The sequence below is a fragment of the Electrophorus electricus genome, chromosome 6 (assembly GCF_013358815.1).
Source record: "Electrophorus electricus isolate fEleEle1 chromosome 6, fEleEle1.pri, whole genome shotgun sequence".
NCBI lineage: Eukaryota > Metazoa > Chordata > Actinopteri > Gymnotiformes > Gymnotidae > Electrophorus > Electrophorus electricus.
The window spans coordinates 20,857,044-20,876,667 of NC_049540.1; the positions used below are offsets into that span (position 1 = coordinate 20,857,044).

At 38.5% G+C, this 19,624-nt stretch overlaps 2 protein-coding genes across 2 annotated transcripts; both read left to right on the plus strand.

The window, feature by feature from the left end:
• The first annotated feature begins 2,462 nt into the window (after positions 1 to 2,462).
• On the plus strand, positions 2,463 to 9,091 carry LOC113568769 (complement factor B-like). Its single transcript, XM_035527121.1, has 17 exons — positions 2,463 to 2,519; positions 3,081 to 3,306; positions 3,407 to 3,592; positions 3,708 to 3,881; positions 4,220 to 4,306; positions 5,160 to 5,293; positions 5,533 to 5,570; positions 5,688 to 5,827; positions 6,106 to 6,243; positions 6,469 to 6,575; positions 6,769 to 6,898; positions 7,016 to 7,163; positions 7,318 to 7,397; positions 7,607 to 7,713; positions 8,296 to 8,428; positions 8,681 to 8,730; positions 8,927 to 9,091. The coding sequence occupies exons 1-17, from the start codon at positions 2,463 to 2,465 to the stop codon at positions 9,089 to 9,091; spliced, it is 2,100 nt and encodes a 699-aa protein (XP_035383014.1).
• A 4,619-nt stretch (positions 9,092 to 13,710) lies between these two features.
• Positions 13,711 to 19,456, plus strand: bbs1 (Bardet-Biedl syndrome 1). Its single transcript, XM_027023381.2, has 17 exons — positions 13,711 to 13,879; positions 14,743 to 14,819; positions 14,913 to 14,947; positions 15,097 to 15,369; positions 15,792 to 15,838; positions 15,961 to 15,999; positions 16,120 to 16,192; positions 16,273 to 16,404; positions 16,635 to 16,741; positions 16,946 to 17,066; positions 17,237 to 17,395; positions 17,588 to 17,657; positions 18,005 to 18,163; positions 18,343 to 18,476; positions 18,552 to 18,686; positions 18,785 to 18,871; positions 19,006 to 19,456. Exons 1-17 carry the CDS (start codon positions 13,848 to 13,850, stop codon positions 19,090 to 19,092), a joined length of 1,767 nt encoding a protein of 588 aa, XP_026879182.1. The 5' UTR covers positions 13,711 to 13,847; the 3' UTR covers positions 19,093 to 19,456.
• The last annotated feature ends 168 nt before the right edge of the window (positions 19,457 to 19,624 follow it).

The following is a 19,624-nucleotide window of genomic DNA, read 5'->3' on the forward strand; positions in this document are numbered from 1 at the left end:
TCACTGTGCAATGCATCTGATGTAGTTGGTGGTCAATGGTCCTTTCTATTTGACTTCTTGTTAAACAGTGACAAAAAGGTCTGTGTTCTATGTCTGCTCCTGCAATATAAAATGCCTTTAACCCTTCTGGATGCTTATTTTTCATACCATTTGCACTAAGCCTGTAAAGACAACATGGAGTTTGTGACTTGGCTGAATGTATTCATTTTTATGACTATAACTGGTAAGTCCTGTTGATTTTGTCCTGTTTTTCTTAAGTTTTGATTTAAGTCCTGTTGATTTTCATAAGTCTTTTCTTCACTGAACACTAAAAACACTGCTTTGGAAAAGCATCTTTAAAACTTATTTTCTAATTAAAGAATATTGATTGACTTTGCATTAGAGAAAGTCATCATGCCTGTATATTTAATGATGTGAGAAATTACATTGATACACACAGTGAAATCCTGAGTATTGAATTAATACTTGAGGTATTAAACACATACAGGATTTGTTTAAGTTCAGCTGGACACATGAATATTCCAAGAACTGATTAATCACTGGATGCTTTGCTGAATAATGAATCAATGAGTCAATATGGAAGTTATAACCCAAAGCAAACAGAAGGTATTAGAAAACATTTAGTCAAAATTGCATTTGACAGATTGAATACTTAAGAAATTTTACTTTCATGAGAAATTGTGTTTCAGCCTGTGAAAATAGTGAAATTAGGCAAGTGATTATTACCTCAATAAGGGTGAGTATACTTGCACTTGTAAAAGGGGTACAATTATTATCATCTTCGTCAAGAAATTTTGGCACTACAGAGGGAGCGAGAGGCGAGCGAAAGTTCAAAAATCTTTATTCTCCACGACAAATACAAAGTAAGCGGGTTGCAAGGCAGCAGTGTGCAAAATAAACAAAGGAAAGAAGAATGTAATAAAAAGGCTTGCACGGGATCCAGTACTGAAGACAGTTCGGTGAAAACTCGCAGGCAACGTGCAGCGGCGGCGGCAGGAACCCGTGGGCTTATACAAGCAAACGAAAGAGGGAGAAGTGAGGAACAGGTAATGCAGAGCTATAGTGACGCAGACGCAAAAGCTAAGAGTGAGATTTATTTACGGCCAATCCAAAAGTCTGGGTCAGTAGCTCAGTCCAAAGTCATGGAACACACAACTAACTCTCTCAACATAAAAACAAAACAAGGCTAAAGGAACGGTGCATACAGAGACTACAGACAAACAAGAGCAAGGAAATAAACCAGAAACAAGTGAAACGAAGGGCAGAATTAACAGAACGAAAATGAGAGCACATGGAGAAAACCAGAAAGTAAACCACAACAGAAGACGGGACAGGGTAGCTAGGTTGACACCAACTGTGACAACTAAAAATGATTCTTAAGTACCAAGAATAAAACTATGGATGAATAAATATAATTCTTTATTCAATATCATTACATTTATTATATCCAACTGCTTCATATTATTCTTCATAATATTTTGTTCCATGTATTATTATTACCTTTGATCCATTATCTCTCAGCTCCCTAATTCTGCCCCTCTCCCATGTTGTTTTTTGGGACACTTGTTGTTTTGCCTCATCCTGAAATATAACAAGGGCAGATTCTGAAGATAAGTGGAATTAGGAAACTGAGAGATAAATTTACCAATAATAAAATAAAATAAAAATAAATGTACTTTTAAATAAAGTAAAATTATTTTAATCATATTTACTGTTGTGGGCATAGAAAAAAGGAGAAAGCAAATTCAAGCAAAAAAAAAAAACCTGAACATAAACTAATAGGAACAAAAGAAAAGCAACATAACAAAAATGACAAACAGACACCAAACACAAAAGGTGGATTATAAAAATCAGAACATAATGACAAAACCCACAGGTGGTGTGGACAATGAGGTGAGACGTCGGGCGTAGAACAAACCTAAAGAAACAAAAGCCATGTCCAACGCCACCGGTGCTTGACAGAAGCTACTTTCAGGGGGGCAACGTCACAGTACCTCCTACCAAACGCACACCTCCCAGCGCCTGTGCACTCTGGTGGCAGCAAAGCATTTCTTGGAGGACACAATGTCTCCCAAGGCATGGAGGACTTTATATCTCACAAGCCCTGGGCATGGCAACACTGCATCCATGGAGCATAATGGATACCCTCCTTCTCCATGGAATTCATTTGAGGTCACCTGGATGCATGCAGGCGCAGAGACGGCAGCCTGTTTCCTTGACTGGACCGCTCTTGGACTTCCTTTGTTGATCCCCTTACATGAACAGGGTGTTAAGACCTTTGCGTCAAGGAGACTCTCTTCACTGACTGAGCGACCGCCACCATGAAAAACACCCTGGGCAGGGCTCCAGACATACTGGCCTGTTCACATAGCAATCATGCATGAATCAGTTATCCCCTAGAAAGCAGGGCTCAGGGTTCCACTAGGAAAACATTTCCGGGGGGGAACCCCTTCTCTAGAGCCATGGGGGTTCTGGATACCAAGCTCGAGGTCCTCCAGGACAGGCTACTGAAGACTTGGGTAGATGTCTTCTTTGGGTGGAACTCATGTCATGAATTCCTTGCTGTCTCAGACAAGGAAGTTAGATCAGGATAGTAGTAGTTTCAGTGTCCCCGGTGAGCATCAGGGAACCATCCATCCTTCCCGGGTGTATTCCTGGACTTCCATGCCTGCACAGGGAGTTCTGGGGCAGAATAAGCCCCCAGTGAGCCTCAGGGAACACCACAGCTGAGACCACCATTTTCTGAAACTGCTAAATTCTGCGAGACATTTTTGCTTTCTGAACCTAAGTTATCCACCTCTGATTTTAGACCAGGCTTACATTTGTCTGTTTAGGGCAGACTAGCAAATCCAATCACCCCAGAATATATTAACTACCATGTGTAGAAACTCTCAGGGCAGACATTAAGGTCACAGAGATCTGAGCAGAAAATACAATCAGTGAAATGGCCTCACTTACTATTGGACCTCAGTTATTATTACAGATGTAATTTCCCCTTCAAAACAATTCCAAGCCTCGTTCCTCTTGTATCATCTTGCTTGCTTCACCAGTTCTTTCACAGTTTCTGCAAACTGTTTTAGATCCCACTTGCCTACTTCTTTGCAGGTGTTTCATCTTTACCTCAGTGCTCTGAAAGTAACCTGACCATCAGTGGAGGCGATTTCACCCTCTCCAAGATGTATATTGATGGAAGTATACTGAGATACCACTGCCCAGAAGGTTATTATCCACATCCTGTGAAATTACGGCAGTGTTACAGAGGGCGTTGGGATCCTGCACCTACCAGAAAACAGCCAGAGTGCAAACGTAAGCAGCACATCATTCTTTAACACTTCTCCTAGTCTCTCATAAATGACACATTGTCCTTCATTCTAGATATTTGTCTCACTATATTTTCATTCTTTAGGGGTGACTTGCCCTAATCCAAATGTTCTGAACAATGGAATCGTGGACCCCTACAAGAGGATTTACTACATGAATGACACAACAACTTTTAGGTGTCACTCTGATTACACCTTCCGTGGCTCCTCCACCCGTGTGTGCCAGGCTAATGGGAAGTGGAGTGGTGGCACACCCGTTTGTAGTCGTAACTGTACGTAAAGAGCTTTTCCACTGGTTCTGCTGCTTTTCATACCAAGCTAACATGTGTACAATCATTAAGCCGCAGCTAGGAAGGCGTCTCATGTTGAAATGTACCCAACCCACAGCTGACCACTGCCCTGATCCCGGCATTCCGCCTGGTGCCAGCAGAACAGGCCACATCTTCAACATCGATGATGCAGTTACCTACCGTTGCCATAACAACCTGAAATTGCTGGGTTCCAAAGTTCGTGTGTGTCAGGATGATGGACAGTGGTCAGGGCAAGAGCCAGAGTGCTACGGTGAAGAGTCTGGTCTACACATATCATACTGCTGCACATCACACTGAATAGCTTTCAAATGTAACGTGTTATCTACGAATAATATAAATTATGGTTTGTACAACCTTTACCAATATTGGAAACAGGCATTTAGTCAGGCTGCCCCATAAAATAACTTTTGTAATAATTATTACATGCACATGTAATAATTATTATTTACACATGTAACAATAATTATGCCCTGAGATAAGGCAACAACCTGTGGCCTTAGTGCCACTAAAATTGGAGTTGCAATATTCTATATGCTATGAACTATAATGAGTGTACTGATGTCACCTTTACTGTGTTCTTCATTTTAGCTGATTTCACGTATGACACTCCAGAGGAAGTAGCAGAGGCTTTTAGCAGTTCTCTACAGACTACTTTAACAATGAATGAGGAAACAGGTGTGTAGACTCCACAGCTCACATTTTGTAATGACTTTCATACCTTAAAACCTGAAAAACAGCACACCTCTTTTATTTGTAATGCATTATTTCATCTTCCCATTTCAGAAGTCTACTTTTAAGATTTATTTTAAGTGAATAATGATTATTTAAAGGCCCAAGACTTAAACCTTCATTTTCTTTTCTAATTATGTTAATCTTGCTCTTCTTTACACACCATGTGCATATATAAAATGTATCCTATGAATACAAAATCCAGTAAATGACTGATTTATTTAGACAGAATTTCTGTCCTTTCTACTGCAATTAAGTAGAAATAATGTTGTGTAATGCTTGCATAAACTTTACTCAAGGCTATACTACACTACCATTTAACTACAGAAAACTCAGGGGGCGTCAATAGGTTATTTTGCAGCGAAGTCTAAGACATTCTTCTCCATCAACAGATCTAGCCCTTTGTGTCTACAGTAAGTTTAAAGTTTGCTTATGAGAAGATTAATACATTCATTGTTGGTTGATTCCCAGCATCCCTGCGTAAATCATTACATTCAGCTCTGCTTGCGTTGTGTAGCAGGCTGTGAGTTTCTGGCAGCAGATTGTCAATCAAATGTCCTCACTGGAATATTAGGACCACGTCCAGAGTGTTTTCAGATAGGATTGATGAGCCAACTTAGTTGGGTTTTGAACAGGATTTTATCATATTTTCCTTATGTTTTTTACTTCAGAATTTGCTGAAGGTGTAATATAACACTCTACATACACAGATTATTGTTTTTAAAATATGTTCTTTATCTTTAATGCACACATAAAATTCACACCACATTAACAGTACACCTGTTCTTACATGTTTCAGATAAAGAAGGGAAGAGAATCAAACTGGAGCAGGGGGGAAAACTTAACATCTACATTGCCCTGGATGCATCTGACAGCATAGAGGAAGAAGATTTTAATAAAGCAAAGAATATCATTAAGCAACTTATAATAAAAGTAAGTTAATAAGAATGTTGGAATTCTTGGTTTTCAATTTACGACTCTTAATTCCAACACTTGTGACTGTTTTTATTTGTTGTTTTTTTCTGTACTAATATCTATTAATTTCTCATTCAGATTTATTCTTGATTTGGGCAACCAAATCAAAAATGGAAAATCCAAAACAACATCAGGTAATAGTAAAACTGATGCACAGGGAGCATGTTAACAGAAGAGAGCCACTCTGTATGCTCAAGGGAGCAGAGGCAATACTTCACAGTGATGCAGCTAACACGTAGGACTTAAATAGTGCTAGAAAACGTGTTTTGCATCTGTATTCCAGGGATGATGCTCTCCCCTGGGGATTCTGGGCAATGCAGTGAGGAACCGTAATGGTAGCTTTGTTGGCTAGTTACTGTCAAGGTAAACTTATCGTTCTTGTTTCACTGTCTGCAGGTGTTTACAACGAAGGAGGGAACCCCAGTAAGAATGTTAAAGAAATCAAACAAATTGTGTACAATGGACAAGTTGAGAAACGGGATGAATATCTTGGTGAGGAAACCCTGCATTATATGATATACAGTTTGGATTCCTCTTTCTGTACTAGTGCTCCTAATTCTGTTAATAAATTCTCCCATTCATTAGATAGAATTTGTCCATTGTGGATTATTCTTCATAAGTGAGCTATAATCTGCTTTCGAGACAACCAAAATGCTATTTAAATGTGAATAAGACAAATTAGAATATCTGATCTTAAAATACATAAATACATAAAAACTTTAAAAAGTGCACTTTGATGGTCCACTGACACAGATATTGTCACATTTCAGATCTGTATGTGTTTGGTGTGGGTGATGATGTGCAAAGAGAAGACATTGATGACTGGGTAACAAAAAAACGGGATGAGAAGCATTTCTTTTTACTCCAGGATATGGAAAATGTGGAAGAAACCTTTGATCAAATGATTGGTACTTCTGTACTTCTCTCTGTTGTAGAGCTCACACAACTTTTGCATCACCATTAGTTGGCTGCATCATTATTACACTGCTTTAGTTGTAGTGGATTTTACTGTGCATTAAATAGAGAGATAGAGAGTGAAAGAGAGAGAGAAAGAGAAAGAGAAAGAGAGAGAGTGAAAGAGTGTGTGTGTGTGTGTGTGTGTGTATCACACTATTTATTTGTTTCTTATATAGATGAGAGCACTAGTGTGAGCCTGTGTGGACTCTACAAAGACTATCACGATGGTACTCAATCAACCATGCGCCGTGGATACCCCTGGCTAATAAAAATTGATGTGACAGTGAGTATATCAAATAAATAGTCATTTGAACTATGTAATAATTGTTGCTGTATTGAGTTTATAACTAAAATTCAAATATATATTCAGATACGATAAAGAAACTACTTTGCCTCTGTATTTTTCTTGATGTCTGTCTGATTTTGTCAGCTATGAAGAAAAGTTCAAGAATTTTTCCTTTTCTTGTTCTCCACAGCATGAGGATGGTACAGTAGCCAACTGCTTAGGATCACTGGTCACTCCTACATTTATTCTAACTGCAGCCCATTGCTTTAGGTTTGGTGATATACCTGAAAATATTAAAGTTGGGGCACCCAATGTTAGAGGTACCATATGCAGTTGAAAAAAAACAGTCCTTTAAAGAAGTTTGAACAAAATAAAAATCCACAAGGATCATAAAATGTCATAAATGCTCTTTTTAATCCTTTTTTATTTGTGATCAGGCACCGCATTACCAAAAGTGAAGGAATACATACCTCACCCCAAATTCCAAATCAGAGATAAAGAGAAGGAGGGAATTTCAGAGTTCTATGAGTATGATGTTGCTCTCATTGAACTAGAGAAAAGTGTAATAATTGGTATTGATCTCAGGTAAGCAATCTGAGTGAATCCAACATCTTAATTTCAGTTTTCATAACATCCCATAACAGCATGACAATTATATATAACAATGACAATTACATGTGTGAATATACCTAGCCTGAGGTATATCCTAACTTTGTATTCTCGGTTACTTGTATACTAGAACCATATGCATCCCCTGCACCAAGGAGACGAGTGGGGCTCTAAGATTGTCTTCCAGTGGTGTGACTTGCAAACATCATAGTGAGTCAAAGACATCACTGAAAAACACATTTAGTGTTGATGTAGATATTAATGAGACAGACAGAAACTATAAAAACCCCAAAGAATTATGAAAAAAATCTGTAGGGGTCTAAGATTATTACATAGCCACCTAGCAGTTATGTCACATTAAACTTAAACTGAGGTTTAATTACAACTATGAAAATTGTTTTCTCTTTTTGTTCTTACAGAGGAAGAGCTGATGAATAATGATCTTGTAACTGCTAAGTTCATGTCATCTAAAAAAATGGGTGATGTTGTTCCAAAAAAAAATGTCCAAATCAAAGAAGGATATAAGGTAAAGACATCATACAGTCCATTGTTTCTAAGGTTATTTTTTTTCTTTTAACTTTTCATCTCACATGCTTATGCAAGTGCCCAGCATGCCTTTAATTATTGAAAAATTGCAGACAAGTGAAAGATCCCAGGGATATTTGGCAGGAGTTGTGGTTTATGTCTGTTTTACAAGGCCAGCACCCAAGACGGGAGTGCAAATGTTAAGGAAGAGCCCTCTAGGTTAGACTTTTTAAAGGAACCTATATTTAACTTACCAGTTCTAGTACCTCTAGGCTAGACTTTTTAAAGGAACCTATATTTAACTTACCAGTTCTAGTACATTTAACATTAGTATATAAGCCTGTGCATGCTTTTTTCTTCCAAGCCTCAGTTATTAACATAAACCCATTAAAAAGCTTTCGTTAAAGGTGCAGGACCTAAAAACATTATGGTTATAGAGAAACATCTATTTGAATCTTTATACCAGTCTTATCTGTGAATAGCTAAGCAGTGTGTCAAATGTACCCCTAATCATTCCTTTGTATGCCACTACACAAAGTTAAAGACATCTGCTAATCTCATACTGTTTCCAAATTTTCCCTAGAGGGCCTCATGTATTGAAGATGCCAAAAAAGAATTAAATATCACAGATGAACAAGCAGCGAAGATTATTACAGACAACTTCCTGTGCACTGGTGGGGCTGAACTAAATCAAGTAGATGATATTTCATGCAAAGGTAATTTACCTTAAGTTGTTTGCTAATACACATGTCTGGCAGGGCAGAATTAGACCAACTGCACTATAATCTTGGAATATAATATCAAATGGAAGATCTGTGCTGATATGATTACATGGTCTATTTGAAGATATCAGTTACATTGTAATTTTGTTTCTGTTCAAATTTTATCCTTTTATATAAGGAAATAAATATATAAACTGACCATTAATTTTATGGGTTCTCACTCTAATGTCTGTTACTTCCAAACAGGTGATTCTGGTGGTGCTACATTTATAGAGCAAAAGTATCGTGTGATTCAGGTCAGTGTTTAAATCACCTCCTGCCTTCAAACTTTTATTTTTTGATGTAGTATTGCATTTAAATGTCTGTGAGCAGATGCCTCAAATAAGATGCCTCAAATAGTTGAACTATAAAATGTTTATGATTGATCTGAAATTTGCAGTCTAAGACCATGTCCTAGGAGAACTGTTAGTGTAACTGTTTGTTTTTTAATAGGTTGGAATCATCGGCTGGGGATTGAAGGATGTATGTAAAGACAAAACACAGTCTATCGAAACAGCCAGAGACTTCCACACAAACCTCTTCAGTCCAGAAGTGCAGGCTTTCCTTAAGAAATACCTGGGTGATGGAAAAAGAGGTGCTCCTCTAACATTTTTGTAAATCTAGAGACATGGAGGTCTGCTTATAGTTTCTGGAAGCATGTTATTTGTCCTCTTTTCATTTTTTTGGTTTTTCATTACTGCAAGTCTGGAGCATTTATGGACAATGAGCCACAATAAATCATTTTGTATGCTGATTAAGAAACTGTCCAGTATTTATTTATAAATTAAATTTGTTTTCATCTTAAACAAAAGGAGAAGTGCTACATTAGGCCAATGCTGTATGACATATTCTTTTGTACATTACATATTATATACAGTACAAAAGAGGACTACCAAGCCCAGTGGTAAGCCTTTGGTAATCTTGACGTGCATGTCTTTTTTATAATGTTAGGTCCTAAAAATGCTTTTGAAATATATATTTTAAAATTTTGTGTTGTCTCATTTCATTACAATGGTATTTTGTAATTGGTAGCAAAAGGAAACAATACAGGATCCAACACTGCAAAAACCTATGGAGTAGTTTTGGACTGCATCAATTTTGAAAAGGCCAGAGATCAAGAGGCCTTTAATGATATACATCATGTTATAATCATGTTAATTGATGGTAATGACCTTTTTATTCTACAATATTTTCATCATAATATAATGTTACTGTCACTGTAAATGTACGGTTGCTATTTTACTGTCTGTAGGTGTTTCTTTTTCAGAATTATTTGGGAAAAACATGTCTAAAAGGTTGTGGAGAATTTGGTCACTGTTACATGTTTTTGTCGCGAATGGCCACCCTCCTGGCGTCCCTGTTTCCGTGGTTTGACTGTCGAGTCTCTGTTTTCCTTTACTTGTTGTTCCGTTCCTTGGTTTCGTTTCCTCCGCCCCTCGTCTGTTTTTCCACGCCTGTTATTACGTTCACCTGTGTGTGGTTTAGAGTTGATTAGTTCATATATTTAAACCCTGTCTGGTTTCTTGTGTCTCGGGTATTTAGTGTCTGTAAGTAGGTTCATTGTTTAGCCACTGCATGTAAAAGCTCATTCATTCATTCATTCATTCATTCATTCATTCATTCATTCATTCATTCATGCATGCATGCATGCATGCATGCCTTCGTTCATTCAAGTCTCCGTGTGTTTCGTTCTAGCCGCTGTTCGTGTTTATTAGTTGTTCGCGTACCCTATCTCTTGTTCTAATCATGCACCCCCGTACTCTGTGTTGGTTCTATGACCCTGGACTACCCTTACGACTACGACTCTGGATTTGCCCTTAATGAATCTCGCTCTTTTCCACACGTGTCCGCCTCCTTAACGCTCAACGTTACAGTTAAGTAGGTAGCTTTAAAATAATGTGAAACGGTTTAATATATTGATCAATAACAATTGTTAAAGTTGGTATAATATTGTACTAGTATTGTAAAGGTTCAAGAAGATGGCTAAGAATTTGTGAAAGTGTTATGCATTTAAACACTTTTGTAATCGACACTTAAATGCCATCAAGGCAGTCACTGACTGCTCTCTTTGAACTTTTAGAGGTAGAAATGTTGTTCTTTAACAACTTTGGCTTTGTTTTGGTTACTGGGGTACTTTAGCATCTCTTTTGTTTACTCCTGTTTTATCTAGTTTTATGGGAGGGTGATTCAATAGTTTTCATATTGGCTTCAAATATTTTTCAGTACCTAAAACTGCTTAAAAGTGTCCATGCTAAGCTTGCTCACCAAGACAAATTACAGTACTTGTGGGCAACCTGTACAAGTACATTTATGTCCAGAGTTATTAAATTATTCCATTAGGCTAATGAATAATGGTCATATGAGCATTCCACCTAAGACAAGGTGTACTGCTTTAGGCTTCATAATTTTGGCCCCGGTTTTTGGTAGCAGTTTGGGCCAACTGCTTATATGGCCTACATCCTAGCCGAAAGGAATTTGCTACCTGGAAAAGTTAATGAGCTGACATTGGATGCATGTTCTAGGCTAAAATTGATGTTACAAGTAGTAACCAAAAAAAACAAAACTATTTGTAAAACCACAGTGTGACAAATGTCCAGCCATTATATTTCTGGTTACTTTTATCATTAGGCTATTTTGATCCATTCACTCGACAATGCAGTGGTTCCCTGTGCAGAGTCGACTCCTGCCTTGCGCTTTCTGCAGTGCCCCCCTTCGACCCTTGACATTTAGTTGGGGGGGGGGAGAGACACATGGTGGCCTGTAAAGCCTGTTGGGTTGCCATGGGTCTGGGTAGCAGAACACATCCACTCCAAGGATGTGAGGAATTGCACTCACTCCCTTCAATAAATCAAATAAATTTTAAAAATAATTTTATTTTTAACTTAAGAACTTATTCTGAAGATCTCCTCAGACTGTTTTCCCAGCATCAACTTCACACCATCACTTCTTGTAGTAAAAACTTAGGAAAGAGAGATGGCAACGCAACTGATTATGTACAATTCAAAGTATGTGCTAAGCCTATATAAGAACCAAACTAAAAATCTTTTTAGAGAGTAGGTTTAAATGAGGAGGTTGCCAAATGTTGGAAATCAAGTCTGTAGGCCTAGAATTGTAGACCAGAACCCTAATGAGCAAACCACTAAGATCGCGTGAAACTAAGAAAACCAAAGAAGGCAGACAAGAACCGGTTGCACCTCAGTGAAAGCTGAATTTAAAACTGTGTTGATCTGACTCCCTCTGGTGGCGGACGGAGACTGAGCTAACTAGAGCTAACTAATCGCTTATACTGATGCGTCAACGTTTACTTAGAAAATATGCTGAGTAATACATATTCATTATTCAGAGTTAACCTAATACATACCAACGATGGAAGGACATCAAAAAATGTTACTCATAAAGTCTTACCAAAGCCTTTGTTACAAATAAAATAAGTAATGCCATTGTCATTTTTTGTATGGGATGAATCTCTGTAACTGCATATTTTGCAGTAAACAACCAATTGGGCCAGTTCCCAAACCCTGATTAAACCTAAGCCTAATCCAAAAAAATTCCAATGATGATTCATATATATGCTCTAAAGACTAGGCTTATTGCATGTCTGGGAAATCGGCCTCAACCCTTAAAGGAACATTAAAGGTCACAAATGTCACAAAACATTTTCTACCTCCTACCAAACACATTATTCGTAATAGCAGGGTGCCCCTTCACAACAACCCAGGGAGTCAATCGCACTGAGGTTGCAGGAGAAGGTGTAACAGGATGTGTTTGGGAATGTGCAGGTGCTTTTATGTTGCACCACCACATCTGGGGTTTGTGGAGATGTAGACGCCCATGCAGCAATACAATCCCAATACCAAGATATACAGCTATATAGTGAAATTCTTGAAGTATGGACATCTGGTCCTCAGGTTCCTATGGTAGGAAATTCAGTATGAAATCTTGTTACAAAAAAGATACATGAAAGGTCAAGCTAAGGTTGAAAAATGTTTACATTATTTGTGAAATATCAAATGTATCAAAATGTGTTGTGATAAATTAGTGTTAGTGAGCTCCATTAAAGTTATTATTGGTGGAATGTCTTTGAAACAATAGTTTCAGTGAGAGCTCCTTCAAGCTTATGATATTGATGAATGCCACCAGTCAGATAAAATGCATGTTATGCACACAAAATTAGCGGTGCTGTTAAGGAGATCCCTAATATAATTTGTCTGGAATCTTCCACAATGCAGGAAGAATCTGATAAAGTAATAACCTATGGTTAAAAATGTATTCAGGATGTGATTACTTTTGTTGCGTTTTATAGTTGCTTTTTGAATAGAGGAGACATAACTGTAAAAATCCATTTTGAATAAGTTGTAATTTGGGGTTCTATTTGTCATTTCAAAAGTTCTTATTCTTAAAGTATTTTTAGTTTTTGTTCAGCTTTCTGTATATCATTCCAAAAATTCCTAGAATGGATACAGTATACGTGCTCAACACTGTCATCATTTTTATCAAAAAACTTACACATGTCCTCCACTTGTGGGTTTGAAACAGCGCAAGGATAACATTTATGAATTAATTGTATAAGAGTCTATTGTATAAGGATGAATTTGTATAAGAGTCCTTTAACCTTGTTATTTAGTAGGCTACATTCTTTAGAGTGTGTCTCCAATAAATCTATTATGAAATATTTAATTGCTGATGTCAATTCCGTTTATTTGAATTGTAGTAAGTTTATTAAAACCTGGCACTGTTTTTTTCTGCATAGGAATTCCCAGAAGAGTAATTATACCATTAGGAATATAGCTTCTGTTATTGTAATATGTTTCCTGGTGGTTAGTCAAATTTTGTATGATAATATAGGGTAAACCTTTCTGTTTCAAACAGCAGACGAAAAAATACCCCACCCCACCAGATTATCATATAGCAATATAACTTAATACCATTATCAGCTTTTATTGTATTTTCTATACTTTGTTAGCTACTGATTAAGTCTATGCGCACTAAATCATCGCGCCTTGTTTGTAAGGAACCGGTGCGCAAATCCGCGTGATGAAACAGATTTAAAAATGTGTCTCTTCAGAATTTATCCATTATCTTGGCTATGAAGATTACAACCTTTCATTCGAAACTTTCCAAATAATTTCCCCAACCCCAGTAAAACCGCGTCTGCAGTCATTTTCTAAATCTTGTGTAAGATCTTTTTAGTTGCAGCGGTAGGCGATATTTTGTTTGAACACGCTATGCTCCTCCCTTGGTGTTGCTATAGAAACGGCGAAAGCTGAGCTAGGGATTAGGGAAGAATTTTTGCGTCCTATTTATCTGTCTTCATTAAATCATAGATAGCCCATTTTTTAAAAAGCCACGGGGAGCGATTTAAACTTCTGTTCGCATGTCTTCAGTCCCTATGGAGCTGAAAGACAGGTAACGTTAAGTATCGAATACATGCATCGTCGCAGGTTACAAGAGTTATTGCTATCAAGATAGCTAGCTATCTTGGCAAAATACTATAGAAGCTATTAACCTGACATAGTATTTACCTATTTAATCCACTCATTAGCAAGATAGTCAGATAGCTATTTAATCTAGTCACTTTATTAGCAAAATAGCCAACTAGCTATTTAATCTAGTCACTTTATTAGCTAGATAACCAGCTAGCTATTTAATCTAGTCACTTTATTAGCAAGATAGCCAACTAGCTATTTAATCTAGTCACTTTATTAGCAAGATAGTCAGATAGCTATTTAATCTAGTCACTTTATTTTAGCAATATAGCCAGCTAGCTATTTAATCTGGTCACTTTTATTAGCAAGATAGCCAGCTAGCTATCTAATATGGTCACTTTTATTAGCAAGACAGCTATCGTTAGCTGGATATTTAATCTCACTAGATAACTACTCATTATAGTAACTACTAGCCAGCCAGTTAGCTACGATAACGCTAGCTTACCTATCTAAAACGCTGATGTTAATGGTTTGTATACGGCGTCTAGCAATTTTGTTGGTTTTGTTTAAGGGAGATGGCTGTTTCTTTCAATGAATTTTGTATCCCAGGTTAGCTGTTATGAGACATAGGTTAGCTAACCTAACCTAGCTAGTTAATGTTAATTATGAGTTAGACTGTCATAAGCGGCAAACATATACGTGAATTTAACCAACAAATGAATAAACTCATAGCGTTATGTAGTTAGTGTGAATTGTAAAGAGGTGTAAAATATGGAACTGTTAGCTGTTAAACCAGAGTTGCTTTTGATATCAATCAATATATATTTTATTTGGTTTTCACAGTGCAGTGACTAGTTCGAAGTGGCTTGATGCACACTATGACCCAGTCGCCAATCTGTATACCTTTTCGTCATGCATTGGTGAGTTTTAGGGCATGCATTTATTTTAAGTGATGCGCATGATAAAATTGATCTGGAATGAAGGATGGCTGATCAGTTATGGTTTCTTCTTAGCTCTGGCAGACTTGCATGGAGATGGTGACAACAAGGTGGGTCTCTACTAACTAACGTGCATGTTGTTTTGTGTTGCACTGATTTGAAAACAGCATAAGCACTTGAGTAACTGAAAGAGTTTCCCTTTCCCCTATTCTTTTTTCTTATGGCTTTTATTTGATGTTTTTATGTGCCTCTATGATAGTTAGTGGTGGGTGACCTGGGCACAGGGGCAGGCAACACGAAGCTCAAGGTGTACCGTGGTATTGGGCTGCTGAGTGAGAACACGCTGCTGGACCTGCCCACTGGCCTGGTGTCCTTCCTCATGGACCAGCATGAGCCCCGCACCCCTGCCATCGCTGTGGCTTCTGGCCCTTTCATCTACATCTACAAAAACCTGAGGCCTTACTTCAAGTTCACTCTGCCTTTTCTGGAGGTCAATACCTTGGAGCAGGATGTGTGGAGTCAGGCTAGACAGGTGAGCAAGGCTCCCATCACAGTGATCTGTCTGGCTGTGCATGTGTAAGAGCGTTGTCTTTTGTGTCATATTCATATGTCACTAAAAATGCCAGGTGGAGACTTTGTACAACTGGAAATAGCCAAAGATTTGGGTGTTAATGAGTTTCGACTCATTCTAAACTAGCAGAAAAATTCAGGGAATGTCTTTGAATTAATTCCTCCTCAAGATTGGCTTTCACCAGGGTTTAATGAAAATGTATGCTGCACATGCATAAGTAAGCAGGTTTAGTTCAGAGCAAGTTCCCTTCCAATTCTCTAGCTAAATCACAGTCAGTTTTTAATCTAACCTAAGTCTTCTCTTAACATGCAGTGTTACAGATTGCTTCTTACAGTGCTGATTGGGGCTTTTGTGCTTAATTGATTGTTGCATTTTTTCACAAGGATATGATCGATACAATGACTCTGAAGGAAATGTTAGAGAGTATAAGGTGAGTTTCATAAAGTTACAAGCTAGTACATTTCCATTTAATAGTGTCAGAAATGGGCATTACCTTGTAGTACCACTACATTGTAGATACTTGGACTTAAGTGTTTTCTTTTGTTTCTGCAGGGCTAAGGCTGACATCCCTCTCTCAGTCAGATCACTGCGGTAATGCTCACTAATATCTACTTAATATCTCACATTTCTTCAGTTATTTCAAGCTTGCAGTATGTAAGTTGGCTGTCTGTAAGTTGCCTAATTTTGAGTGCAATATTGCATTATCATCAGGTTCCTCATGCTGGAACCACAGGAAATGGAGACTTATGTAAACCTTCACAAGCAGCAACCTATACGCAGACAGGTGACCTCTCCTCCACACACATGGACACCTGTATGCAAGCAATGCTACTATGTTTAATAGTTTTTTTTTTGTGCTCCCAGACGGTTATTACATGCATTGGGACGCTGAAGAAGAACATGGTAGATGAGGATGCAGTTAGCTGCCTGGTGGTCGGCACAGAGAGTCAAGATGTTTACATCTTGGACCCAGAGGCCTTCACCATTCTCTCAAAGGTCAGCACTTCAGTTTTATTGAGCTAGTGTTTCTGGAGTGTAATAGAAATAATCTTGTAAGTATTAGTTTAAATCATTTGAAGAAGAAAAAAAGATATGCCAGAAGTGTTTGCCTTCAGATGTGAGAAATGATATGAAGCAGTTATTGAACTTGCGCTTTTGTGACTAGGTCTGTAAAAGTTCAGTCTCATGTTCTGTGAGCGAGGATTTGACCTTTAGCATTTTTGCAGATGTCCCTTCCAAGTGTACCTACACTGATGGATGTGACTGGTCAATTTGATGTTGAGTTCAGAATCATCATAGCTTGTCGCAATGGGAACATTTACATACTGCGCAGGTATGTGAATGAGTACACTGATCGGACTGTGCTCTTGTAGAGTGACGGAATACTGTATCTAGGCTGAATAACGTTCAGACAGATCAGTAATGGTTTGCAATGAGGAGAGTATTATATTTGACTTGACATGCTCTTTCTCTAAAGATTGTTCTCTAAATTTCCTAAAAGCATGTCCTACATGATACTGTGTGTGATGTTTTACAGGGACTCCCCCAAACCCAAGTACTGCATTGAGCTGTGCTCTCACCCCGTTGGGCTGGTGAGGATGGGGAAGAACGTGGTAGTGGGCTGTGCTCAAGAGACTCTTCAGGGCTACACTCAGAAGGTCTCACTTCTTTCCCACAAACACCCACTTAGTCATGCAGAGTTGCTTGCTCTTACCTAATGTCTGTGCTGGAGATTTTGCTGAGGCCTTTTAGGGTGAAGATACAGGAGATACTTTTATTTTTACAAGTGATGGAAGCCCAGCATTTGACCATTTGTTTTCTGCTGAAGGGAAAGAAGCTGTGGACGGCCTACCTGCCCGCACCCGTCACAACCATGGCAGTACTGGATCTGCCCACACGGGGCTTCCAGGCTGTGCTGGTGGCCCTGGCCAACTGCGAAGTGCACGTGTACCGAGACAAGAACTTGGTCAGCACTATCAAGACACCGGTAAGCTTCAGACCATAGAACCTGGTGATTATTGTGGCTGGTTTGTTCAGAGCAGGGGATTTTTTAAAATATATATATATATATATATATATATATATTATTTATATATATATATATATATATTATATATATAAAAGGTTCTGAGCCAGCAATGATAGAAGTTTTGGTGTGTTTTGTATCTTGCTGTTACAGGATGTAGTGAGCAGCATTTGTTTTGGACGTTATGGTCGAGAGGATGGCACCCTAATTATGACTACCAAAGGTGGTAAACTTTCACCTGAAAAATTCAATGCATGTTGCATGTGTATTTATATACATTGGCTATTAATTTGTAATAGATTTATTTGTTTAGATTTTTTTTCCAATTTTGAACAGGCCAACTGAACAGTGCAATATCACAGTATACCCTAAACACTGTTTTGGCCTTTGGTAACTAATCCTATGATATCTTGTTAGTAGGGTTCTTATACACATGTATTTGTTTTTTCAGATACAAATAAAACTGTAGTCAGGCTGTACAAGAATTAATGATTGTACCATTGAATCATTTATGTCTAATGGATTGTGTTTGTGTGTGTGTGTGTGTGTGTGCTGTGCTGTGCTGTGCAGGAGGGGGTCTGATTGTGAAGATTCTGAAGAGGACAGCTGTATTTGATGAAAGGGACTCTGCCCCTGGACCCCCATTAGCCCAGAGCATCCGGCTGAACGTCCCCAAGAAAACCAAGCTTTATGTGGATCAAACAATGAGAGAAAGGGAGAATGCTGTGGGTATGTACTACCTCCCAAAGCACACAGGCCTCCAGTGCGCCAAGGTGTTACCAACAATTGAAAGAAAAATTCATAAAAGTCAGCTTTATTCAGTTTTGTAACTTGACTCATTATAATTTAATTTACTGTAATGGTATTGTAAGTATTTGAAATTAGATTTCCTTTTGACTGTTGTATAGCCATGCACAGAGCCTTCCAAATGGACCTTAGCAGGCTGCGGCTAGCAGCAGCCCGCACCTACGTCAAAGCCCTGGAGTCCAGCCTCACTCCTGTGTCAGCCAGCTTGGCAGAACCACTTAAGATGAACGCTGTGGTAAGTGTAAATATCTGAGAGACACATGTTTTTCCCTATTTACGTCCATCAGGCACATTTTTTCCCCCCTCTCAGGTTCAAGGCTTGGGCCCATCTTTCAAACTCACTCTGAACATCCAGAACACAGCGGTATGCCGGCCTGTCATGAACCTAGCTGTCAGTTTCCTATACGATGACCGTTTATATCGCATGAGGACGGCCTTCTTTAAGGTAAGCTTCAATTTCTCTGCTGTTCTCCTTCTTTATTAGAGGGTAATGGCGTGAAGATAATGGATCATAATTTTTGCCAGTTGTGCTTGCAACTGCAGATACCCCTGCTGGTTCCTGGGCTAAATTACCCCATTGACACATTCGTGGAATGCTTGAGTGAAAAAGGGATCTCAGACATCATCAAAGTGAGATTTCTCTTTCTGAATTGTACATTCAGGGCACTGAATGTTTCTAAGTTGATCTTTCTGTGAAATAAGCTTGAACAGTGGTAGACAAAGGTAAAAGTATTACGTTTGTACTTCCCTTGTTCTTTCTTCAGGTCTTCGTGCTAAGAGAAGGGAAGAGTGTCCCACTCCTCACCGCACATATTAACATGCCTGCAAGTGAAGGACTGGCCCTCAATTAGGAGCCACAGACCAGATGGCCTGTTCAGACCATTAGCAGATAACATTGGCACTCTGTGAGCACAGCCACATGTAGAGGCAGGGGTTAGCACCACTGCAGTACCTGAAAAGAAGAGCCATGAAGTGCAGGTGAAGAAGCTTGTGCTGGTCTTAGAAGCTGTTAAAGCCATGTGTAGCGTAGGAGCTCTGTCCTCAGAGGTTTGAGGTAGCAGCTGGAGTACCCGGATTGCCTGCTGCAGGCTCCTGCGTCTTTGTAAGACTATGTAGGCTGGTGACTGATCATGTAAGAATGTATCAATAGTCTATGTACTGTAAAGAGCATTTGCAGTTATGTATATTTGTAAGTATATTACTTATTGTTCTTAATCTTGTGTACGGTTATTCTTTCCCCCCCCCCCCCCCCCAGACCTGTTGTTTTTAAATAGTTCAAATTCAGCTAAATTCAAATGGCTAAATCTTAAATGGCTCTCAATTAGATAAGTACAGTGTGCTAAATGGCTCACAATTTTGTAGTACTGAAAATCGTAGCTTTGT